Raw genomic sequence first — 25,721 nt, 5'->3', positions numbered from 1 at the left:
TGCACAGGCTTTCAGTGCAGATGCAGGACATTCTGGGAAGTCTGAATCAGTTTTCGAAATATGTCCTGAGTATATTCATTCGAGAGATTTTTTATGTAAGTATGTCATCAAAAATTTGTAGTCGGCATAATTCTTGAACACCTTTGTAGGTTTTCATGTAAATGTTAACAAATAAGCATTGGAAAATGACGATGATTCAATTATAATGATTTTTTGATAGCGCGGGTCCGTAATGAGGGTTTTTTTATTTCACATCTTGTAAAACACCTTGTACATCAGAATTCCAAAAAGCACAATTATCTCCAAAATTTACACAAAATTAAATGTCCTTTCCAACAAGCTTTCCATTCAGCACATGACGTCCAATGGACGTCTATTTTATATCCAAATGAAGTACAAATATCCACGGACCTTGCATGGAAGTCTAATGGATGTACATTTCTGGACTTTTACTGTACGTTCACAAATGGACGTTTTATGGATGTCCATTGCACTTTGAATAAGGGATGTTGGACAAATATCTATATGCGTTTCTTATTGGACATCTTCTGGATACACAAATCTGGATCTTTATTGTACTATCGTAATTGTACATTAGTGTACGTCCATTCAACGTACATTTTGGATCAACGTAAATTATTCATGATTGTACATCTATTGGAAGTTCGGATCTGTATCTGAATATCTGCTTACAGAAATTGTACTTTTCTGTACGACAACTGGATGTATCATTCTAGAGTATCCATAATTATTAATTTCTCAACATTCGTAGGATGTACAGGACCGTAGCTTATTTCTACAATCAGCATGGTGATTCAGCAATATTTTTGAATTAACGTGAATTATCCATGATTGTACATCTTTTGGATGTTCAGATTTGTATGTCAATTATGTGCTTCCAGAGATTGTACTTTTCTGTACAAGAAGAAGGCAAATTTTGGGATATCCAACACTGAGTCGGTGGTACCATTGATAATTCTTCCTTCATTATTCTGGGGTGCATTGGAAGGTTCTTCTTGTGTTGTTGGGGTGCAGTCAATGAGTTTATTGAGAAGGCCTTTAGGGTAGCCATTCTCTCTGAGGACGTTATACAATTCTCTGAAGGCTGTCCTTTGGTAATCCTGATGTGCAATCTTATGAATTCCATTTTTTAAGTTGAGGATCATGTTCACTTTCACTTTCCAATCATGATTTGATCGATAATGGATGTATCTGCCTGAACTAGTAGGTTTTTTATACCAGTTTAAGTGAACATGATCCTCAACTTAAAAAATGGAATTCATAAGATTGCACATCAGGATTACCAAAGGACAGCCTTCACAGAATTGTATAACGTCCTCAGAGGGAATGGCTACCCTAGAGGCCTTCTCAATAAACTCATTCACTGCACCCCAACAACAAAAGAAGAACCTTCCAATGCACCCCAGAATAATGAAGGAAGAATTATCAATGGTACCACCGACTCAGTGTTGGATATCCCAAAATTTGCCTCTCTGCCCTATCTTCCTGGTCTCACCAATAAGTTGATCCACATTCTGTCCAACATCGGAAATCTGAAGATTGCCAAATACAACGTTTTCTCAAATGTAGCTCTGTTTTCCAGATTAAAAAACAAAATTCCTCTTCTCAACCAATCCGACTGTGTCTATTCTGTCCCCTGTAATGATTGCCCCAGCATCTATATAGGACAAACATCTCAATCCTTGAAACGTCGTTTTTCTGGCCATCGAAGTGACATCAGGTCTTTATCTGAAAATTGCGCTTTGTCCAATCATGCAGTTAGAAACCTTCACTCGTTTAACTTTGAGCAAGCAAAAGTCCTCTCCTTTTGCAAAAATTATCATAAGAGAATATTCCAGGAAATGTGCTTTATCAACGAAAATAACAATAGTGTTGATGAAAGAACAGACATAAAAGGTCTGAGTAACATTTATAGCTACCTCTTGCATCTAGACTTAAAAGATGGCCCCCGTAACTTGATAAACGCCACTGCCTCGTTTTCATAGAAGTAAACTCAGTCTCTTTTGCCTTTTGCTCTCATCTGTGGTCTCTCCTAACCTATAAAGACTGTTTGTAACCGCTTTTTTAAGTCTATCGTTTTTTTGCATGTCTCCATTTTAATGATTTGATATTATAGCCTCGTAGCTATTTTCTGAGGAATGTTTTCCTTTCAATTTGCCTCTATTTTCTACAACAACTAACGCATGTGAGTAACATTATGTTTTGGTTGTTGATAATTCCTTTCTTGCACCTATCTTAAAGAAGTATGCTAATTGTTGAGATTTCTTTAGCCCCACACCCAGTGAAAACTAGGTTTTTGTGTAATTATATATATTTTTTAGCACCCTGATGAAGGAGCCAATATAGTTCCGAAATATAGGTTCATGTACCAATGGTTGTTTGATTATAAATAGCCCTTTCAGCCAAGAACCCTAATAAATTTTCACACTGTACTAATTCCACGGCTATTCTCCTCCAACATTGACATTCAAGAATGGGTTTCTACAGTTCCATCAAGACCAACTACGGAGAACTAACAGCAATTTATCTCAAAAAATGGGCGAACCTTAACACCAGAATAGCTAGAGCAAATTGTAACAGGAATTTTCTATTACATTGCCGTTCATCAGGCATAATTCCCAGAAATTAAGGTTGAAACGTCGGCATCTCATTAAGGATTTTTATTTCCCCTATCCTCTTTGCCACTACATAGTTGATTATTTATAAAACAGAACCTCAAATGTTTAGATAATTTGGTAAGTGAGAACCCTAATGATAGCAGAAAGGCACTTAATTTACAAGAGAAGACTTCTACTAGAATTCTCAATCTTGAAATATCTATCACGATTAGAAAAATCAAGCACATCAGCAAACAACTTGATGTCATTTCAGCCACCTTGTCTCAAATTTTGCCCCCTCAAGTTTTCACAAGATTAATTGCCACTCAGAACAGAACTTACAACAGAGTTTACTCTAGATCCTCCACCAATTTAAAAGCTCAACAACCTAATTAAATCTAATATTAAATCTATCATTTCTAAGGATTCATGGTTCGTGAATCTGACTTATCATGCCTTTCCTCCAGACATTAAGCACCTACTTAGTTTGGGCCCAAAGTTTGCCCACAAATTTCCCACCAAATTTGTAGCTATTAAATCCATACTTTCTGATACTGAGTACATAGTGAAGATATAACCTCCAGAGACTCAAGACTTGCTGAGAGCCAGAACAACTAATGCAATCACTAACTTCCTACAATCAGGATGGAACCAAGAAACTCTTCATCACCGCCTCTTCATGAAATCCAAACACTTCCTAAAGGACCACGAAGACATAAAAATCATAAGGGCTGACAAAGGAAATGTCACCGTGGCTCTCTCATCTGCACAATGTGATGGGCTTTTCTCTCACCCTGGACGCTCCTTACCTTTGTCGGGCGCCAGTGGGGCAATCAGTGGAACCCCACGTCTCTCACAGAATCTCCAAAAATTAGAGAGCCCGGGTAGACTTGAGTGATCAGTGGAGAAGGGTAGCAGTGAAAACTAGTATGGTAGCGTCTTCTTGGTCTCTGCTTTCTGACGGTTTTTAATCGTTCAAAAAGAGTACCTACCTCTTCTGACGAAAATCTAGTTCTAACTGATTTAGGGAACTGTCTCTCACTGGCAAAAATAACTGGCAACAAAATAAATGTTTAGTCCTTTATTCCTACTGGATTGAATTATATACAGAAATGTACAAGTCTCAACAAATATTGATGTCAACCGGCGTCCTGGTCAGTGTGGGGTCGGCTGATGAAACACGGTCTCTCCAGGAAAATAAGGTTGAAATAGACGGTAAATACGGTTAAATTTTGTACGGTCACTCCAGAGGAGTACGGTGGAAATAGACGGTAGTTACGGTCTGTTGAGATCCTGGCAAGTCACTCCTTCTGTCGGCGGAAATTGGTACAGTGGCTGGTCTCAGTCGAATGGCAGTGCACCCTGTCTCTCTCTCTTTGTCTCTCTCTCTCTCTCTGTTACCCTCTGTCGGCGGAAATCGGTACCGTGGCTGGTCTCAGTCCAATTGCAGTGCTGTCTTTCTCTCTCTCCCTCTCTCTCTGTGGTCCCCAAAATGGCTGCCAGTCAGACAGCAGGTCGGAAGGAACTGTCAAACTGTAACTTGATCGGTCGGAAGTCGGCAATCTATTAACAAAATAAGCACCAAAAATACGGTAGGAACTCCAAGTCCTACGGGGACCCCACGGCGATCGCACGGACACAGATGGCCGGCACTCTACACAGTCTACGATCACTAGATCAAGTTTAAACGGTTAGTAAGTATTCTCAGCCAGTCCAACAAACTAAAGAAAGCGGAAAATAGCCCTCAGGTATGCACTACGTAAGAAACAATAATAATACAAGTGACTTGCCTTAAACTTTTTGTCTTCCTGACGTACTTTCCAATTCACGGTAATAACACCTTACGCACTTTTCTCGGCAGCTCGATCTCCACTGACCTCGCTCTTGACCTTCCGCGCAGGGCTCGAAGAAGTACCACTCCTCGGTAAAACGGTCCCCACTATCGGTAACTCATTTCCCTATTGGCTGCACTCAAATTGTTCGGTCAATCAGCCGGCTCGGAAAGAAACAGAAACAACTGAAGAGAAGGAAAAACTGAACAAGTTGAAAGACCGCTCTCGACTCAGAAAATGTACGGTTGAACGGAAATAATTATAAAATATATGAATTCTGAAAACAAAAGACATATTCGTTTTCCGCTACAAATATGGGACTGGTAGGTGGAAAACAATGACATAATATCAATCGGTAAAGACCCCCTATGATAACATAACGGTTTTCTTCGAAAATATTTCGGTTGATGGGTCTTATTATACAAGTATAGGTGAAGAAATTTCCTTTTCGTGGCGGGGCAAAATCTGCCTCGTCACATCCCCCTCCTTCGGCAAAAAATAAAACGAAGTTTTATTTTTCTTTCAACCCCCCTGGGTATCGTTGCAGTATTTCTAAATGTCGGTCTCAGCCTGTGAGAGCTGCGGGGTTGTTGACCTCGGCGTTATTTCATGACCTGATGTACTCGAACGGTAATTTATAGCTGTCGGTTGGCGCATCCACCATTTCGGTATGAAGACTTAGCCTTCTCGGATTTTCAAATTGGAAAATTATTCGGTCAGGTTCTTAACGGTATATACCCTTCAATCCAAGGGGACTTCAGGTCCTTTATGTGGATGTGTCTGGCAACCTTACCGCTGCCATCCTTGATGTCGTACACTACAGGAGAGACTACCGTATACAACGGTATACGGTCCGGAGTATTTCGGAGCCAATCTGGCGGCAATTCCCTCTACTGCTGAAGACAAGGGATGCTCTCTACGGTACACTTGGTCTCCAATCCTATGACGCCAGTCCTTACGACGTAGGTTATAGTGACTTTGCTGGACGAAGGCTCGTGTTAATGGTTCGGTATCCGGTTTGGTGTGATCCTCTCCCTCCTTGTTAGCACTCTCGGTTGAAAATTTGGCGTTCGGTGAACGCATTTTCCTATCAAAGTTCAAGAATGCTCTTGGGTCTCCGATTGACTCCTGCTTTGGGGAATCTTCCTTGGAAGCCTGGTACACACCTCTTTGGACAGTTGTTCTCATGGTCCTAAATTTCATCCGTTTCGAGAATCTGTCATTTTCACAAGGTTCTTCCACCACATAGGAATGATTCCTTGCCGGTTTCTGCTGTGGAACCTTGTATCGGTGACAATTGCTACATTTTCGGACATATTGGGCAATTTCTCGGAAAATTCCTGGCCAATAGTAGCTGCGGGCTATGCGAAATTTCGTTTCTGCTATTCCCAAGTGTCCAGCGGTCGGTCGGTCGTGGTTTTCGAGCAGGACTTCTCTTCGGTCATCTTTCGGAACACATAACTTCCAGGGATTTCCCAATTCTGGCTCTGTAAAATCATCGGAATCGCAAAAATGGCGGTATAGTTTTCCTGACACAATCCTGTAGTCGGGAAACGCTATAGGATTCGATTTTAATTGTGCCAATTTCCTCCTGTACCATGAGCAACTTACATAGTCCTCGGTCAGGTATATGGTTCCTTCGGTCGGTAACGGTAACGGTAACGGATTCTGCTTTTCCTGCGTCATGGGCTTGTCCTTTAGAGACCTGCCATTCAGAAAGCATTCGGCGGTTTGGAGATTGATGGAGAAGTCGTGTGCTCTCAGTACATCCATTCCCAGTACTACATTGATCGGTAAATCTGAAACTAACAACCACGTAGCCTCAATATTTTCGGATCCAACCTGAACCTGTGCTGTGTACACTTCCTAAATCGGGATAGAACTTCCGTTAGCGACGGTGGTGGTAACGTCCCTAACATAATTCGGATTTATTCCAGCGGCCTTGCAGCGAGCAGCCACTTCACTGCTGATGAAGGACCTGGTTGATCCGGTGTCCAATAGTGCCTGGAACTCCTTGTCTCCTATAAGAACAGTAATTATAGGACGGTTATCAGAAAAGGTTTTCTTCGGAATAACCGGGGTTCTCGGTAACGGACACTGACAATCTCTGGACATTATACCCTTCTTACCACATCGAGAGCAGAAAAGTATCGGTTTTGATGTACACTGTACTCGTAGATGGTCCTTACCACCACATCTCCAGCACTGGGTTTCTGTTGGCGGTCGGACGGTATTCTTCGGTTTATCTTGTCTCTGACGTGTTGTAGAGTTTTGGACAAGTTTCGGTTTATCGGACGGTTCGGACAGTGTGCTGAGGTGCATTCCGATCGGTTGGACGTTCGGTGAGGAATTTCGGAAAGTAAGATGCTGTTCGTTGATGAGACCTTTTTGTATCGGTGGCGAAGTATAGTTAGAAGTTTGCCATTTGACCAATTCGAAAACTTTTCCTTTACGGAGCAGTTCATCTATTGTGGCGGTCGGTTGGAAGGCCAGGGCGGTTTGTAATTCTGGCAGTAAACGTCGTCGGATGATATTCACCTGCTCTTCCTCGGTCGGTCTCTTTATGGTCAGTTTCTGAAACAGATTTTGCATTCGAGTTACATACAGCAAGAGTCGTTCATCGGTTCCTTGAGTGCGTTTCTTGATCTCCTCTAGTAAAATCTCCTCGAAATCAGGAGGAAGAAAGGCCTCTCGGAGTTGGTCGTTGAAATCTGTCCAGTTGCTGAATGTGCCTCTTCGAGGGATGTACCAATCTCTCGCATCTTTACGTAACAACTCGTAGATGGACTCAAACAACTGTTCGTGGCTCACCTTTCTAGCCTCGGCAAGATACTCAGCCTCTTCCAGGAACGAGGTCACACTGGTCGACCCATCAAATGTCAGGCTCCATTTCCATACAGGAACAGTAGGAACGGAATAATTGGTAGTTTTCGGCGGTTTCGTCGACGGATCTTCGGTCGTCAGTTCGATTTCCTTGGCCGTTGAGACTTCGCTACCTACTTCTCTCACCCCAGCGGTTATGGTAGGAGATGACGCAAAGGAAACTCTCCTTGTTGATTCGGCAAACTCCCTCGATAATCGCCTGGACTCAGGGGATGTTATCAACGGTCTGTGGTCATCATCGGTTTCGACGGTTGGTAGAGATTGTTCAACGGTAAATGGAAGGTTAACGGCGGGCGGTCGGTTGTATGAGGGTCGACTCTGCAAAAAAGTACGTTCGATTTGTTGGCTTATTACCCTACAAACTTCTTGGCGGTCTTGCTGCAGCCTGTTATCCTGAGTGGTCGGTCGGGATATGTCACAATCTTCTCCCAAGTTCAACAAGTCTGCTTCTCCAACGGTGGTTGAGCACGGAATTAAACCTGGACCGAGTCTAGATGCGAACTCCGGCGACGGCGTGCCGGCTGACAGGTTCCCTGGAATACCACCCAACCAGTGAGTATTCTCCAGCAATCTCATAGCCATCTTCAGAGAGTGTTCCAGCTCGGTTTTCTTGTGAAGCAGACTCACAGCTTCCGGAGATAGACTTCTCAGTCGGCCTTGAACGTGCAATAGCCGGCTCCTTATGCGCTGTAACTCATTATCTCTATTAGCAAAGTCAAACTCACATATCTCTCCCATCAAGTCGAACAACTTGGCACCACAAACACCAATTTCCTGCGCCTGGTCAATGTCATCTCTTGGTATTAACGGAATTTCGGAATGGATAGCCCTTCTCAGTTGAGCTCTCTTATCATGAACGGTATGTCCTACGGTGCAGCCTCTTGCCTCTAACTCCAACGTAACTTCGTCGCTCTTCAGTCGGTTGACATCCATTTTTACGGCACCAGAAACTCAGAAGAAATATTTACAATATGCACTCTATGGATATATACAAGAAACAAAGAACGGTTACCAATTTGCCAGTGTAGAGTATTTCGGTTCGAAAAGAAAAAAAAATAAAGAAACGGTACGGACGGTAACGGTAACAGGAACTACTCACAGAACAGCAGAAGTCCCTGCTCGGGCGCCAGATGTGATGGGCTTTTCTCTCACCCTCGACGCTCCTTACCTTTTCTCAGGCGCCAGTGGGGCAATCAGTGGAACCCCACGTCTCTCACAGAATCTCCAAAAATTAGAGAGCCCGGTTAGACTTGAGTGATCAGTGGAGAAGGGTAGCAGTGAAAACTAGGATGGTAGCGTCTTCTTGGTCTCTGCTTTCTGACGGTTTTTAATCGTTCAAAAAGAGTACCTACCTCTTCTGACGAAAATCTAGTTCTAACTGATTTAGGGAACTGTCTCTCACTGGCAAAAATAACTGGCAACAAAATAAATGTTTAGTCCTTTATTCCTACTGGATTAAATTATATACAGAAATGTACAAGTCTCAACAAATATTGATGTCAACTGGCGTCCTGGTCAGTGTGGGGGCGGCTGATGAAACACGGTCTCTCCAGGAAAATAAGGTTGAAATAGACGGTAAATACGGTTAAATTTTGTACGGTCACTCCAGAGGAGTACGGTGGAAATAGACGGTAGTTACGGTCTGTTGAGATCCTGGCAAGTCACTCCTTCTGACGGCGGAAATCGGTACAGTGGCTGGTCTCAGTCGAATGGCAGTGCACCCTGTCTCTCTCTCTCTTTGTCTCTATCTCTCTGTTACCCTCTGTCGGCGGAAATCGGTACCGTGGCTGGTCTCAGTCCAATTGCAGTGCTGTCTCTCTTTCTCTCCCTCTCTCTCCCCAAAATGGCTGCCAGTCAGACAGCAGGTCGGAAGGAACTGTCAACCTGTAACTTGATCGGTCGGAAGTCGGCAATCTATTAACAAAATAAGCACCAAAAATACGGTAGGAACTCCAAGTCCTACGGGGACCCCACGGCGATCGCACGGACACAGATGGCCGGCACTCTACACAGTCGACGATCACTAGATCAAGTTTAAACGGTTAGTAAGTATTCTCAGCCAGTCCAACAAACTAAAGAAAGCGGAAAATAGCCCTCAGGTATGCACTACGTAAGAAACAATAATACTACAAGTGACTTGCCTAAAACTTTTTGTCTTCCTGACGTACTTTCCAATTCACGGTAATAACACCTTACGCACTTTTCTCGGCAGCTCGATCTCCACTGACCTCGCTCTTGACCTTCCGCGCAGCGCTCGAAGAAGTACCACTCCTCGGTAAAACGGTCCCCACTATCGGTAACTCATTTCCCTATTGGCTGCACTCAAATTGTTCGGTCAATCAGCCGGCTCGGAAAGAAACAGAAACAACTGAAGAGAAGGAAAAACTGAACAAGTTGAAAGACCGCTCTCGACTCAGAAAATGTACGGTTGAACGGAAATAATTATAAAATATATGAATTCTGAAAACAAAAGACATATTCGGTTTCCGCTACAAATAATATGGGACTGGTCGGTGGAAAACAATGACATAATATCAATCGGTAAAGACCCCCTATGATAACATAACGGTTTTCTTCGAAAATATTTCGGTTGATGGGTCTTATTATACAAGTATAGGTGAAGAAATTTCCTTTTCGTGGCGGGGCAAAATCTGCCTCGTCACAACAATACGATGAAAAAATGTCTAGACTGATTAACGATGACACTGTCTATAGAAGAATCCTTACTGATCCAACGAATAAATACCAAACCTCTAGTAACAAATTTATCAAAGAACTTTTAACAAAGATAATGGCTGGATTAATTCACCCACTGCAACCAAGCTTAACAATTATAAAGGCACCCCACCACTCATTTATGGACCACCAAAAATTCATAAACAAGATGTACCGAAGAGGCCAATCGTTTCAACATTGAATTCTCCCACATCAAATCTCAGCAAATTTATGGCTTTCTATCAACTGCCTTCAAGGAGAAGTTTAGCAACTATTCCATGAAAAATTCTTACGAGTTTGCACAAAAAGTGAAAAACCTCCAATTGCCTCCAAATTATGTGATAGTTTCATTGGACGTAGTTAGTCTGTATACCAACATATCGTGGGAGATCACAGAAAGAATCATAAGGATACATTGGGCAAGTATTGCCTCAGTCACAAACATACCACAGGAATGCTTCTTGAGGATCCTCAAATTTCTGTTTGATGCCAATTATTTCGTTTATAAAGGACAATACTTCTCACAGATCTTCGGCTGCCCCATAGGAAGTAATCTCAGCGCCATTCTAGCATTTACGTCATGACAGAATTAATAAATATTGGTCTCCTAAGCCTTCCATATGAACCAACCTTTTTATATCTATATGTGGACGACATAATCACATCAATACCTGCAGATGGATTGCAAGAGCTCCTAAGGGTGTTCAATTCCTATGATGAACACATCCAGTTCACGGTATAAGATTTTTCTTTTTAAACACAAGGGTTATCAGAGCCCCAGACAACACCTTGAGATTAAACTGGTATAGAAAACCTACTAGTTCAGGCAAATACATCCATTATCGATCAAATCATAATTGGAAAGTGAAAGTGAACATGATCCTCAACTTAAAAAATGGAATTCATAAGATTGCACATCAGGATTATCAAAGGACAGCCTTCAGAGAATTGTATAACGTCCTCAGAGAGAATGGCTACCCTAAAGGCCTTCTCAATAAACTCATTTACTGCACCCCAACAACACAAGAAGAACCTTCCAATGCACCCCAGAATAATGAAGGAAGAATTATCAATGGTACCACCGACTCAGTGTTGGATATCCCAAAATTTGCCTCTCTGCCCTATCTTCCTGGTCTCACCAATAAGTTGATCCACATTCTGTCCAACATCGGAAATCTAAAGATTGCCAAATACAACGTTTTCCCAAATGGAGCTCTGTTTTCCAGATTAAAAGACAAAATTCCTCTTCTCAACCAATTCGACTGTGTCTATTCTGTCCCCTGTGGTCTCTCCTAACCTATAAAGACTGTTTGTAACCGCTTTTTTAAGTCTATCGTTTTTTCGCATGTCTCTATTTTAATGATTTGATATTATAGCATCGTAGCTATTTTCTGAGGAATGTTTTCTCTCAAAATTGCCTCTATTTTCTACAACAACTAACGCATGTGAGTAACATTATGTTTTGGTTGTTGATAATTCCTTTCTTGCACCTATCTTAAAGAAGTATTCTAATTGTTAAGATTTCTTTAGCCCCACACCCAGTGAAAACTAGGTTTTTGTGTAATTATATATATTTTTTAGCACCCTGATGAAGGAGCCAATATAGTTCCGAAATATAGGTTTATGTACCAATGGTTGTTTGATTATAAATAGCCCTTTCAGCCAAGAACCCAAATAAATTTTCACACTGTTCATTCATTCATTCATTGCTGTATCCCGTTACCGGAAATAAATCTATAAAAAGAAGAAGGAAAAAAAAATCGAACAGACTTGTAACTTCTTAGTGCTAGTTGCGATTGTGTGCCCTCCTGTGACTAAAGAGACCCAACCGTGACCTGCAGATCCTTCCACACTCAGGGCATGGATAGTCTCCAACCAGATCTGGCCTCCGCTGTATCCTTCTCGATTCTCCATTATAACTGTGGACCAAAGACCTCCACTGTGACCTGTCTAACGCTAGTTGTTCCCAGTTATGATTAGCATTAACTGATTTTAGGGATTGATGTAGTGTTTCCTTAAACCGCTTATACTGGCCTCCTGGTTTCCGGGCTCCCTCAGTGAGTTCGCGTATAGAGCTATTTTGGGGAGTCTTGTGTCTTGCATCCTCAGAATGTGGCCGCTCCATCTGAGTCGGGCCCTCGTTACTTGAGTCTCAATTGTTGTACAACTCGCGCGCTGCAAGACTTCTGCATTCGAAACTTTGTGGAACCATCTGATGTGCATTATCTGTCTTAGATGACGTTGCTGCGTCTGTTCAAGCTGTTTAATATGTCGCCTGTAGGGAGTCCAGCTTTCGCTTCCGTAAAGAAGCGTTGGGAGGACCACTGCTCTGTAAACAGCTGTCTTGGTCTTCAGATTGAGGTCGTGATTTTGGAACACTCTGTCCTTCAGCTTCCAGAATGCCCGTGATGCCGAATTGATACGGTTGTGTATTTCCGTGTCAAGGTTAGCCCTAGTATTTATGAAGCTTCCCAAGTATTTGAACTGCACGACCTGTTCTAGAGTTTCATTGTCCAGGCTGATATCTGTTTGAAGGCTTTCTGGCGGACTTACCAGGATTTTGGTCTTGTCAATATTGAGTCTAAGGCCTAAAGCTTCGTATATATGTTTATAGGTGTCCATCATTATCTGTAGATCCTCTGAGCTGCTAGCGATGAGTGAACAGTCGTCTGCATATTGAAGTTCCGTGATAAACTTGGTACGGGTTTTTGCTCTGAGGCGCTTCAGGTTAAACAGGCCTCCATCAAATCTGAATCTTATCCCAACACCTCTTACGGGCATGCTCAAGTCAGCAATTATCGATACAGCTATGGCGAAAATATTGAACAGTAAAGGCGCTAATACGCAGCCTTGTTTTATTCCAGAGTTGGTTGAGAAATGGTCGGTTGTAGAGCCATTATGCTGTATTCTAGCGGTGTTGTTGGTATGAAGGCTTTTACACACTGCTAGGAATTTTTCGGGTACTCCTAGACGTGCCATGATTTTCCATAGCGCTCTCCGTTTCACCGAGTCGAATGCCTTGCTTAAATCGATGAAGGCTGTATAAATCCTTGATTGTTGTTCACGGGCCTTTTCTTGTAGCTGTCGCAGTGTAAAAATTAGGTCCACCGTACCTCGATTTGGTCGAAAGCCGCACTGGGATTCAGGTAAAAGCTTCTCTAAGAGTGGAACCAGACGATTAGCCATAATCTTCGAGAGAATTTTACCGGCCACATTAAGCAACGATATGCCCCTGTAATTGTTGCAATTCGACGTATCGCCTTTGTTCTTATAGAGGTTGATAACTAAAGCGTCTCTGAAGTCTTGTGGCACATCTCCCTGTTCCCAGATCTTGCGGAATAGTATTAGGAGACTATTGACAATGTCCTCATCCAAGGCTTTGAATATCTCTGCCGGAATGCCGTCTAGACCAGGTGACTTATCATTTTTCATATTTTTAATCGCGCTTATGATTTCCGACATTGAGATTTCGTCATCAAGCGATGTCATCGGACTATACGCGGGGAGCAGGTCTAAAATGGATAAATCCGAGTCGTTATTTTGATTCAAGACCTGTGAGTAATGCTCCTTCCATCTTTCGAGAATTTTTCTATCATCAGTTAGAATAGCTCCATGAGCATCTCTTATAGGAAAGCTAGCTTTTCTGCTTGGACCGTAAACAGTTCAAATAGCTTCGAAAAAACGCCTGTAGTCATGGTTATCGGCGTAAGCTTGTATTTCCCTAGCTTTTTCTTTCCACCAGCTGTCCTTGATTTTTCTTATTTCTTGACGGACCTCGCGTTTTATGTTTATGAAACCTATTTGGGCTGCAACATCGCCAGGCTTGTTAATTGCGGTTTTCATCGCTTTGTGTTTTGCGTCCAAAAGGGGTGCGATATGAGTTTCGCTGTCGGCAAACCAGTCTGGGGATTTTCGGGAGCGTTCTGTGCCCAGTATTTCTTTCGCTGTATTTGTAAGGGATGACTTGAAACGGAGCCAATGAGTCTCAATGTCGTCGTTATAATCCGGTGGTGTTAGGCTATCTTTGACGGCAGCTGTGAATCTGTCCTTTGTAGAAGGGTTTTGTAGTTTGGATATTTGAAGGCGCTCTCTTAGATACTTCGGCTTGCGTTGGTATTTTGGGCGCATTGAGATTTTCATTCTCGAGATTACCAGCCTATGATCAGTCCAGCACTCCAGATCTGCTATGGGTTTAGTGACCAACAACTCTTTCAGATCTTTCCTTCTCACGATCACATAGTCAAGGGTATGCCAATGCCCTGAGCGCGGGTGGCGCCAGGTCCCCCTTGAATTGGGTCTCGTAATAAAATAGGTGTTCGTTATACACAGATTGTGTTCTGCACAAAGAGCCAGCAGACGTTCTCCATTCGAATTGATGCTGTCTGTGCCGTGTTTCCCTATTATTCCCGGCCATAGTTCTGAGTCTTGACCTCTGCCCACTCTAGCGTTGAAGTCTCCAAGGAGAATAATTCGTTCCCGTTTTGGGATTTTACTTAATGTAGCAACGAGTGTTTCGTAAAAAGTGTCCTTTAAGTTGTCAGAGGAGTTCAAAGTGGGTGCGTATACTGCAATGATGTTCACAAACGTGTTATTCGCTGCAGGAAAACGTAGGGTCATTAAACGTTCTGAGATACCAACTGGATTTTCGGTAAGTTTGGCGGCCAGGTCGTTTCTAATGGCAAAGCCTACGCCATGTTGTCTGATTTCGCCTTCCGGCAAGCCTTTCCAGAAAAAAGTATACGCTTGTTCTACCAAGCTACCTTCGTCTGAAAAGCGTGTTTCGCTTAAAGCAACTATTGCAATGGATGTTCGTTGCAGTTCCTTATCGATTAGGGCAGTACGCCTCTCTGGTCGGTCGGCCTTGGGGTTGTCTAGCAAGGTTCTGACGTTCCACGCTGCAAAAGCTATGTGCTTTTTATTGAAAGAGACGTTGATATTCGTAATTGACAGACTGAACTAAACTTTTTTCAACAAGATGGCTACATATCAAAAAATACATAGATGGCGTTACCTGTAACAACCATACAATATTTTGTTATCTTTTAACACCCCCACATAACAAAATAAATTTTATTTTCCTTACAGAACACATATTTGTCTATTTAACCCTGATCCCCAGCATATGCATGAACTTATAATGCTTAGTGGATAAAAGACCTTTGGTCAACAAGTCAGCGGGCATTTCCTGTGTTGAAACATATTCAATATTAATTAGTTTATTTCTAACTGCATCTCTTACATAATGAAAACGAACATCAATATGTTTTGATCTAGCATGTGCCTGATGACTTGTTGCTAACTTTAGTGCACTTTGATTATCACATTTCAATTTAATTGCACACATTTTACCACTTAGTTCATACAAGAGATTTCTAAAGTAAACAGCCTCCCTAGAAGCCTCTGAAAGAGCAACATACTCTGCTTAAGTGCTGGATAAGGAAACTGTCTTTTGTTTTTTACTCTGCCAGGAGACTACAGAACCACTCATCAAGAAACAGAACCCTGTATAAGACTTACGATCTAGACTATCGCTAGCCCAGTCTGCATCAACAAAACCTATCAACTCCGAATTACAATTATCCTTATGATATGTCAAACAATAATGTTTTGTTTTCTTTAAGTACCTCAATATTCTCCTAGCATAACCAAAATGTGTTTCATCATAACAGTTATTGAACTGGCTGAGGTAACTAAGAGAATATGACAAGTCAGGTCTAGTCAACACAGCCAAATACATAAGGCTTCCAATTAACCTTTGATATGGCAGGTTGTCCTTATAATTTTCTGCCTTTTCTATGTTCAATTTACACTCTATAGGAGTATCTATAGTTTTACAACTAGACATTTCAAATTTTAATAATAACTGCTCTATATATTCCTGTTGATCCACAGTTGTAGTTTTAGATTCTTTGTTTACATTAATTCGCATACCTAAGTAACGTCTAACAGGACCTAAATCCTTCAATTTGAATTCAGAACTTAGTACAGTTTTTGAATTTTCAGTTTTAGCAACATTATTTGAAAAAATCAAAAAGTCATCAACATAGACCGCTACAATGATCTTAACATTTTCAGGAAAATATGTAAACAAACATGGTTCAAATTTACTCATTTTAAAACCATAATTAAGCAAACAGTCTTTAACTTTCTCATACCACACTGAAGAAGATTGTTTGAGTCCATATATGGCTCTTTTTAGTTTCAAAACATTTCCAGTTTGATTATTTACAAAACCTTCTGGAATTGACATGTAAATATTTTCCCTTAAATGCCCATTCAAAAAAGCTGTTGTCACATCAAGGTGATCAATATCCATGTCCCATTGTACACTCAGAGCAAACAATAATCTTAGTGTAGAATGTTTAACCACAGGAGAAAAAGTGTTTTCATAGTCTATACCACGCCGCTGCGTAAACCCCTTGGCCACGAGTCTGGCACGATACCGCAATTTATCATTCACATCTAGCTTGTTTTGCACAATTGAACTGTCACTTTCACCTGGTATATCCACAATTTCCCAAGCATCGTTGTCCTCGAACGACTGGAGCTCGTCTCGCATGGCTTTTCTCCACTGATCAGCTTCTGGTCCCTTCAGCGCTTCTGAGAAATCAATTTGTTCGACTTCCGGAGTAGTATTAGAGATACAGATATTACCAAACCCAAAACGTTCTGGAGGTCTTCTTATTCTCTTATCCTGTCGTGGTAATTCTGGAATTGGTTGCAACTCACTGGTTGAGATATCTGTCTCTATGTTAGTGGTGGTTGTATCATCATAACTGTCACTAGGTGGATCAGTATATACAGATGTATTTGAATTTGAATCATGGAGAGATTCATTCATTGAAGACTCCCCCACTGAATCTCGGTCATCAGAGAATCATGCCCTTCAGTATCAACATCATCCTGTATCCATTCTGCTGTATCATCTCTATTCATTTCTGATGATACTGTTTTATCTTCCATTACTATTATGTCTCTTTTCACAGTTACAATATTTTTCATAGGATCATATACACGATATCCCTTTACTGTTTCTGAAAATCCCACAAGAATGTTCATTTTGGCCTTCTTGTCCCACTTTAACCGTCTTTCTTTTGGTATGTGAACCATTACAGGACTACCAAACAGACGTATATGACTTAAATCTGGCTTCTTTTCATACCACGCTTCATAGGGTGTTATATTTCCTAAACTTGAAGTTGCAGATCTATTCTTTAAGTATGCCGCTGTGTTAGCTGCTTCAGCCCAGAACTTCTTCTCTAGTTTGGCATCGTGCTTTCTCTACAATAGTTCTGTTTGCTCTTTCACAAACACCATTTTGCTCAGGTGTGTATGCAGTAGTCTTCTGGTGGATAATTCCTTGTCCAAGTAAATAATTCTCCATCTCACTACTACAAAACTCACCGCCATTGTCTGTGCGCAATATTTTAATTTTTTTATTCTGCTGATTTTCAGCCATTGCTTTGAATTGCTTGAATATTTTGAAAACTTCATTCTTATGTTTGTGGAAGTATATGAAAGTCATACGACTGTGATCGTCAATGAACAAGACAAAGTACTGAGCACCACCTATGGACTTTGTCTCCATAGGACCACATACATCGGCGTGTATTATCTGTAGTGTTTGTGTACTTATTTGTCCAACGTGTTGAAACGGTAATCTCATTTGTTTGCCTTCACAACAGGTTATACATTTATTTATTGTCGTACCACTAGTATCCGGGTAAGACAATCCATCCACAATGCCGTTCTTCATTTTCATTAAATCATTGCTGTTAATATGTGCTAACCGCCTGTGCCAAAGCTCTGCACTCGCATCTGCAGGGGCTGCTAGCATACAATCAGCTACTTGAATATTTAGCTTGTACACTCCATTTGTAGACATTGCTGTGGCTACCAACATATTCTTGTTGTTGCGAATGTAGCATTGGTTTTCTTTGAAAATGACTTTGTTGCCGTTTTCGATTAGTTTACTCACTGACAACAGGTTTGTTGTTAAGCTTGGCACGCATAGCACATCTTTAACCATGATATCATAGTTACAATTAGTCGATATCTGTACGTTTCCGGAACACAAAACAGGTGCCTTCATATTATTTGCGACGGTTATCTCTGATAAATACGGCGTAAAATTCGCGTTCTGTATCCATTCTTTGTTGGCCGTCATATGTGCACTTGCGCCACTATCTACGTACCATTCGTTAGTACTGTATTCTCCATTCAAAAATACCACGCTAAAAGCATTGGATTGCTTGTTTTTCTGCAATATTGGACATTTGTTTCTATAATGACCTGATTGTTTACATTTATAACAAGTGATTGACGTTGACTTGTTGTCAGAGGTCACTGTCACTTTCGAGTTTGTCGATGAGTTTGCGCCGTTTTTAAATCTGTGCTTCTTGCTGTTGTTAGCAGCGAATGCAGCGCCGCTGGAAGAATCCACGTCATTCTTTGAAACCTCCATATCTATCAACTTAGATTTTATTGCATCGGTGGTAATCTGCATACCCGAGTGCTCAATTGCCATAATCATCGGCGAGAATTTTTCAGGCAAACCTGGCAGTAATAACGATCCGATCCATTCCTCGGTGATTGCAAATCCTGTGCCTTTTAATCTCTGAGCCGTTTCGACTACTTGCGTGACCTATGAAGTCATGGACTCGCAATTTTCTTGTCGTAACGAGATTAAATGTCTTAGTAGGTTTATCTTACGAACATAACCTGAGTCATCGAACATGTTCTTCAGTTTGATCCATAACTCCAAGGATGTTCTTGTTTCCTTAATATGCACGTACAATCCAGGGTCGACGGTTAAGAATAGCTTCGCCTTGGCTTTTGCGTCATCTGATGCTTTTGGCTCGAATGTAGTATCTGGCTCCGACTTGATATAGTTCACCAGGTTGTCGAGCACTAAAAGATTTTCCACAGCAAAACTCCACTCGTCGTAGTTATCTCGGCCTTTCAGCTTCGGAATGCTTTGAATATAGTTCACCGCCATATTTCCACGAAAAATCAACTATTTTCGACTGTTTTAAACTCGTGTAAAACCGAAAAAAAATTGGAGGCCCATAACCTATTAAAAGAGACGTTGATATTCGTAATTGACAGACTGAACTAAACTTTATTCAACAAGATGGCTACATATCAAAAAATACATAGATGGCGTTACCTGTAACAACCATACAATATTTTGTTATCTTTTAACACTTTTCATTGGTGTTTGTTCGATGATTCACTCGCTCAGGCACCCTCCCCCGGAGATCCGAATGGGAGGGTATTTTACCTCCGGATACGAATTTTGTCCTGTTCGACTGATCCATCTTTTTGTAGGAGCTGCGTTAGAAGGTGTTCAAAAGCTGCACTGGTAACGCTGTCAGTGCAACTTTGGTTGCGGCTACGACTAGATTATCTTGTGGCACAAGTATCCTGAGACGACAAGGACTGAGACGTAACTTGAGCAACGCAGAGAGCCATTCCCTGCTCAAGCCAATGTTTAGGCTACGTAATTGTGGGAAACAGAGTTATACCGCTTATGTTCGGTCGCCAGAGCCTCGTTCGTAAGAACAGGGTGCACCGCGAGTAGGTGAGGTTGGCATTTGAGAGGAGAGGCTATAAAACGCATCCTTCTCCCTTACACCCCCTTTCACACTGTACTAATTCCACGGCTACTCTCCTCCAACATTGACATTCAAGAATGGGTTTCTACAGTTCCATCAAGACCAACTACGGAGAACTAACAGCAATTAATCTCAAGGAATGGGCGAACCTTAACACCAGAATAGCTAGAGCAAATTGTAACAGGAATTTTCTATTACATTGCCGTTCATCAGGCATAATTCCCAGAAATTAAGGTTGAAACGTCGGCATCTCATTAAGGATTTTTATTTCCCCTGTCCTCTTTGCCACTACATAGTTGATTAGTTATAAAACAGAACTTCAAATGTTTAGACAATTTGGTAAGTGAGAACCCTAATGATAGCAGAAAGGCACTTAATTCACAAGAGAAGACTTCTACTAGAATTCTCAATCTTGAAATATCTATCACGATTAAAAAAATCAAGCACATCAGCAAACAACTCGATGTCATTTCAGCCACCTTGTCTCAAATTTTGCCCCCTCAAATTTTCACAAGATTCATTGCCACTCAGAACAGAACTTACAAAAGAGTTTACTCTAGATCCTCCACCAATTTAAAAATTAAACTCAACAACCTCATTAAATCTAATATTAAATCTATTATTTCTAAGGATTCATGGTTCGTGAATCTGACTAATCATGCCTTTCCTCCAGACATTAAGCACCTACAAACAAATTTCCCACCAAATTTGTACCTATTAAATCCATACTTTCTGATACTGAGTACATAGTGAAGATGTCACCTCCAGATACTCAAGACTTGCTGAGAGCCAGAACCACTAATGCAATCACTAACTTCCTACAATCAGGATGGAACCAAGAAACTCTTCATCACCGCCTCTTCATGAAATCCAAACACTTCTTAAAGGACCACGAAGACATAAAAATCATAAGGGCTGACAAAGGAAATGTCACCGTGGCTATCTCATCTGCACAATACGATGAAAAAATGTCTAGACTGATTAACGATGACACTGTCTATAGAAGAATCCTTACTGATCCAACGAATAAATACCAAACCTCTAGTAACAAATTTATCAAAGAACTTAAAGATAATGGCTGGATTAATTCACCCACTGCAACCAAGCTTAACAATTATAAAGGCACCCCACCACTCATTTATGGACCACCAAAAATTCATAAACAAGATGTACCATTGAGGCCAATCGTTTCAACATTGAATTCTCCCACATCAAATCTCAGCAAATTTATGGCTGACTTTCTATCAACTGCCTTCAAGGAGAATTTTAGCAACTATTCCATGAAAAATTCTTACGAGTTTGCACGAAAAGTGAAAAACCTCCAATTGCCTCCAAATTATGTGATAGTTTCATTGGACGTAGTTAGTCTGTATACCAACATATCGTGGGAGATCACAGAAAGAATCATAAGGATACATTGGGCAAGAACTGCCTCAGTCACAAACATACCACAGGAATGCTTCTTGAGGATCTTCAAATTCCTGTTTGATGCCAATTATTTCGTTTATAAAGGACAATACTTCTCACTGATGTTCGGCTGCCCCATAGGAAGTAATCTCAGCGACATTCTAGCATTCATCGTCATGACAGAATTAATAAATATTTGTCTCCTAAGCCTTCCATATGAACTAACCTTTTTATATCTATATGTGGACGACATAATCACATCAATACCTGCAGATGGATTGCAAGAGCTCCTAAAGGTGTTCAATTCCTATGATGAACACATCCAGTTCACGGTGGAAGAGGAGAATGAAAATTCAGTTCCCTTTTTAAACACAAGGGTTATCAGAGCCCCAGACAACACCTTGAGATTAAACTGGTATAGAAAACCTACTAGTTCAGGCAGATACATCCATTATCGATCAAATCATGATTGGAAAGTGAAAGCGAACATGATCCTCAACTTAAAAAAATGGAATTCATAAGATTACCAAAGGACAGCCTTCAGAGAAGCCCTCAGAGAGCCCTCAGAGAGAATGGCTACCCTAAAGGCCTTCTCAATAAACTCATTTACTGCACCCCAACAACACAAGAACCTTCCAATGCACCCCAGAATAATGAAGGAAGAATTATCAATGGTACCACCGACTCAGTGTTGGATATCCTAAAATTTGCCTCTCTGCCCTATCTTCCTGGTCTCACCAATAAGTTGATCCACATTCTGTCCAACATCGGAAATCTAAAGATTGCCAAATACAACGTTTTCTCAAATGGAGCTCTGTTTTCCAGATTAAAAGACAAAATTCCTCTTCTCAACCAATCCGACTGTGTCTATTCTGTCCCCTGTAATGATTGCCCCAGCATCTATAGAGGACATCTCAATCCTTGAAACGTCGTTTTTCTGGCCATCGAAGTGACATCAGGTCTTTATCTGAAAATTGCGCTTTGTCCAATCATGCAGTTAGAAAACTTCACTCGTTTAACTTTGAGCAAGCAAAAGTCCTCTCCTTTTGCAAAAATTATCATAAGAGAATATTCCAGGAAATGTGCTTTATCAACGAAAATAACAATAGTGTTAATAAAAGAACAGACATAAAAGGTCTGAGTAACATTTATAGCTACCTCTTGCATCTAGACTTAAAAGATGGCCCCCGTACCTTGATAAACGCCACCGCCTCGTTTTCATAGAAGTAAACTCGGTGTCTTTTGCCTTTTGCTTTCATCTGTGGTCTCTCCTAACCTATAAAGACTGTTTGTAACCGCTTTTTTAAGTCTATCGTTTTTTCGCATGTCTCCATTTTAATGATTTGATATTATAGCCTCGTAGCTATTTTCTGAGGAATGTTTTCCTTCCAATTTGCCTCTATTTTCTACAACAACAAACGCATGTGAGTAACATTATGTTTTGGTTGTTGATAATTTCTTTCTTGCACCTATCTTAAAGAAGTATTCTAATTGTTAAGATTTCTTTAGCCCCACACCCAGTGAAAACTAGGTTTTTGTGTAATTATATATATTTTTTATCACCCTGATGAAGAAGCCAATATAGTTCCGAAATATAGGTGTATGTAACAATGGTTGTTTGATTATAAATAGCCCTTTCAGCCAAGAACCCAAATAACTTTTCACACTGTACTAAATATTGGCATTGAAATTTTTTCGAAAGCAGAAAGTGTTTTTGCTGAGCGTGAACTGGACACTAAAAGAGTTGAATGCGATTTAAAAAATATCTAATTGAGATATGGAGGTGGTTGATCTTGGACTGGATCGTTTCTCTGTGGAGATGCACTGTGAACTTTGTGCGGTTAAGTTGAAGATCTGTGGTTCGATGGTTTGTGTCATGAGTGTGTATCGGCCCCCCTCTGGTGATCTGCGGGTGTTTTTGAAGATTATGTCGCATGTTTTGAGACTTTGTGTTGGAATTAGTACTAAGATCTTTGTTTGTGGAGACTTGAATGTGAATTATCTTGACACATCTTGCCATAGCAAGAATTTGCTGGATGATTTGTTAACCAGTTTCAATTTAAATGTCACTTGTCTTCTGCCAACCAGAATTTTATCCAAAATTGACTATATTTTGACTAATGTTGATCAGAGCTGTTGCGTGCCGACTGTTTTCGAGGGGAACATTGCTGATCACAGGGCTTTTTTGTTGAACTATGTAATCGAAAATGAACCAGAACATGTTCCTACCTCTTCCTGTCAAATGATTAGGGATTTATCTGATGCCAATCTTGCTAGTTTTATGAGGCATATCGAAACTAATGACTTCGATGAGGTTTATTTAGAAAATGAAGTAGATGATTGTTTTGAAGTTTTCCTAAATATTGTAACATGGCTTGTTGATAAATATTGTCCTATGAGATCCATAAGACGTGTTTCTGATGATAGTTCTCGGTGGATTACGCGGGAGGTTCGTGAGGCCAGCAAGAACCTTAAACTCCTTCATTGGATCTCTAGTGGTGTAAATACTCAAGAGGCTTGGAGTAGTTACAAAATAGCTAAAACTGAGTACAAAAAATTATTGAGAAATACCAAGTACAGATATTATAACGATGTTATCGAAAGTTCTAACAATAAGAATAAAACAGTATGGAGTCTAGTATATACCGAGTTAGGACGTAAAAGATCCAAATTTAAGAATATCAGTTTGAACATTGATGGTGCTCATGTATCTGAGCCACTAGAGGTTGCCAATGCCTTTGGGAGCTATTTTTCGTCGGCGGCGTCGGTTTCACTTGATGAATATTTTGGGCCTCAGCGTTCTTCTTGCTGTACTACGATGACAATGGCCAACAACTCCTTTTTCTTTCATCCGATTACCGAGGAAGAAACAGCTGATATCATTAGATTGGTTAAGAATAAATGTAGCACTGGATTAGACCGGTTATCTGCCAAAATTGTAAAATCCATGAGTTCTTATATCGCGAAGCCACTTTCTTATATCATTAATTTGTCTGTGGCCTCGGGTAAATTTCCATCGCGATTGAAGATGGCATCTGTCATTCCTGTTCATAAGAAAAATGACACAGATGATGTTGTCAATTACAGGCCCATCTCTGTATTGAGCGTGTTCTCAAAAATCATTGAAAGAGCGGTATACAACAGGATAATGAATTACTTGAACAAGTTTGATATCATTTCTGAAAATCAACACGGTTTCAGGGCGGGTCATTCCACGCAGTCGGCGGCTAGTGAGTTCATTCAGTATGTTCACGAGCATTTGGACAAGGGGTTTTTTGTAGCGGGATTGTTTTTTGATCTGGCACGAGCTTTTGATAGTCTTGATATTCGATTTGTTAAAGATAAGTTATATAGTTTAGGCTTTCGGGGTATCTTTTTGGAGTGGATAATATGTTATCTGACGGGAAGATCATTCTACGTAAGTGTTGACGGGTCGACCTCCGGGAGATATTTTGTGGATATGGGAGTTCCGCAGGGCTCCGTGTTGGGACCATTGATATTTTTGTTATTCATTAATGATTTACCAAAATACATTAGAGCAGGTATACTGGCCCTCTTTGCAGATGACACCTCGATGGTGGTCACGGCGCGTAGCGTTGCGGAGCTCTCTGAGAACTGTAGATTGGTTATGGGAGATTTTTGTAACTGGTGTCATAGGAACAGTCTAATGGTTAACGTTGGTAAAACAGAGTGCATATATTTTAAGATAAATAATACCACAGACCAACAAATAAACATTACATACGGAGACACTACCATAGTCTCTCGGGCGTTCGCTAGATTCTTGGGAGTGTACGTCGATGGCGGTCTCAGGTGGAGTGATCATGTGGAAAGTCTCAGTAAAAAATTGAATAGGTCTTTTTTTGCTATAAGCAGAGTTAAGCACTCTCTCCCATTGGTCACCATTTTCAGTATATACTATAGCCTAGTTTATAGTAATATTAGCTACAACATTGTACTGTGGGGAAATTCAACATGTGCGAATCGCATTTTTATCACGCAAAAGCGTATTGTTCGCATGATGCTCGGTCTGGGGCCGCTGGACTCGTGTAGACCCTCATTTATTAAATATAGAATCCTACCAGTACCTTGTATTTATATATATAATTGTGTGTTATTGATTAAGGAAAATATGCACAAATTAACTAAGTCTTCCGATTACCATGATTATGGAACAAGGAATGGTGACATTCTGTGCACCACTAAGCATAGAACCACAAAATTTGAAAGTTCCCCGTATTATCAGGGTTCCAAATTGTTCAACCACCTTCCTGTAGAAATGAGATGCCTTGACTGTCGTCGATTCAAAAAGGCTGTCAAATCCTTATTGTTGAATAAAGGATATTATAGTGTGGCGGAATATTTAAATGACAAATTGTCCTAGAAATTTTATTTTTTATTGATTAACGTTTTTTACTATTAATTGTGTGTTATTGTATATTTGTATTATTTTTATTGTTTGTAATTGTATAATGACGTATCCTATACATATCTATATGTCAGAAAGGATTCAATATATATTATTATTATTATTATTATTATTATTGGAATATTTTCAACAGAACAAATTGGGTACTAAATACTGGCATTAAAATTTTTTCGAAACTGAAAAATGTTGGTGCTGAGTGTGAAGTCCGCTCCAAATCATA

At 40.6% G+C, this 25,721-nt stretch overlaps 2 protein-coding genes across 3 annotated transcripts in view; both read left to right on the top strand.

Annotated features, from left to right (window-relative positions):
- LOC123316059 (probable G-protein coupled receptor No18) overlaps window positions 1–25,721 on the top strand; it is a 262,468-nt gene that overhangs the window by 96,260 nt on the left and 140,487 nt on the right. The gene's annotated exons all lie outside the window — the stretch shown is intronic.
- Window positions 20,421–21,593, top strand: LOC123315445. Its single transcript, XM_044901139.1, has one exon. The coding sequence runs from the start codon at window positions 20,421–20,423 to the stop codon at window positions 21,591–21,593; it is 1,173 nt and encodes a 390-aa protein (XP_044757074.1).

This window comes from Coccinella septempunctata, chromosome 6, assembly GCF_907165205.1.
Source record: "Coccinella septempunctata chromosome 6, icCocSept1.1, whole genome shotgun sequence".
Taxonomy (NCBI): Eukaryota; Metazoa; Arthropoda; class Insecta; order Coleoptera; family Coccinellidae; genus Coccinella; species Coccinella septempunctata.
The sequence above is the reverse complement of the archived record's forward strand: the minus strand, read 5'-3'. Positions and strand labels throughout refer to the sequence as shown.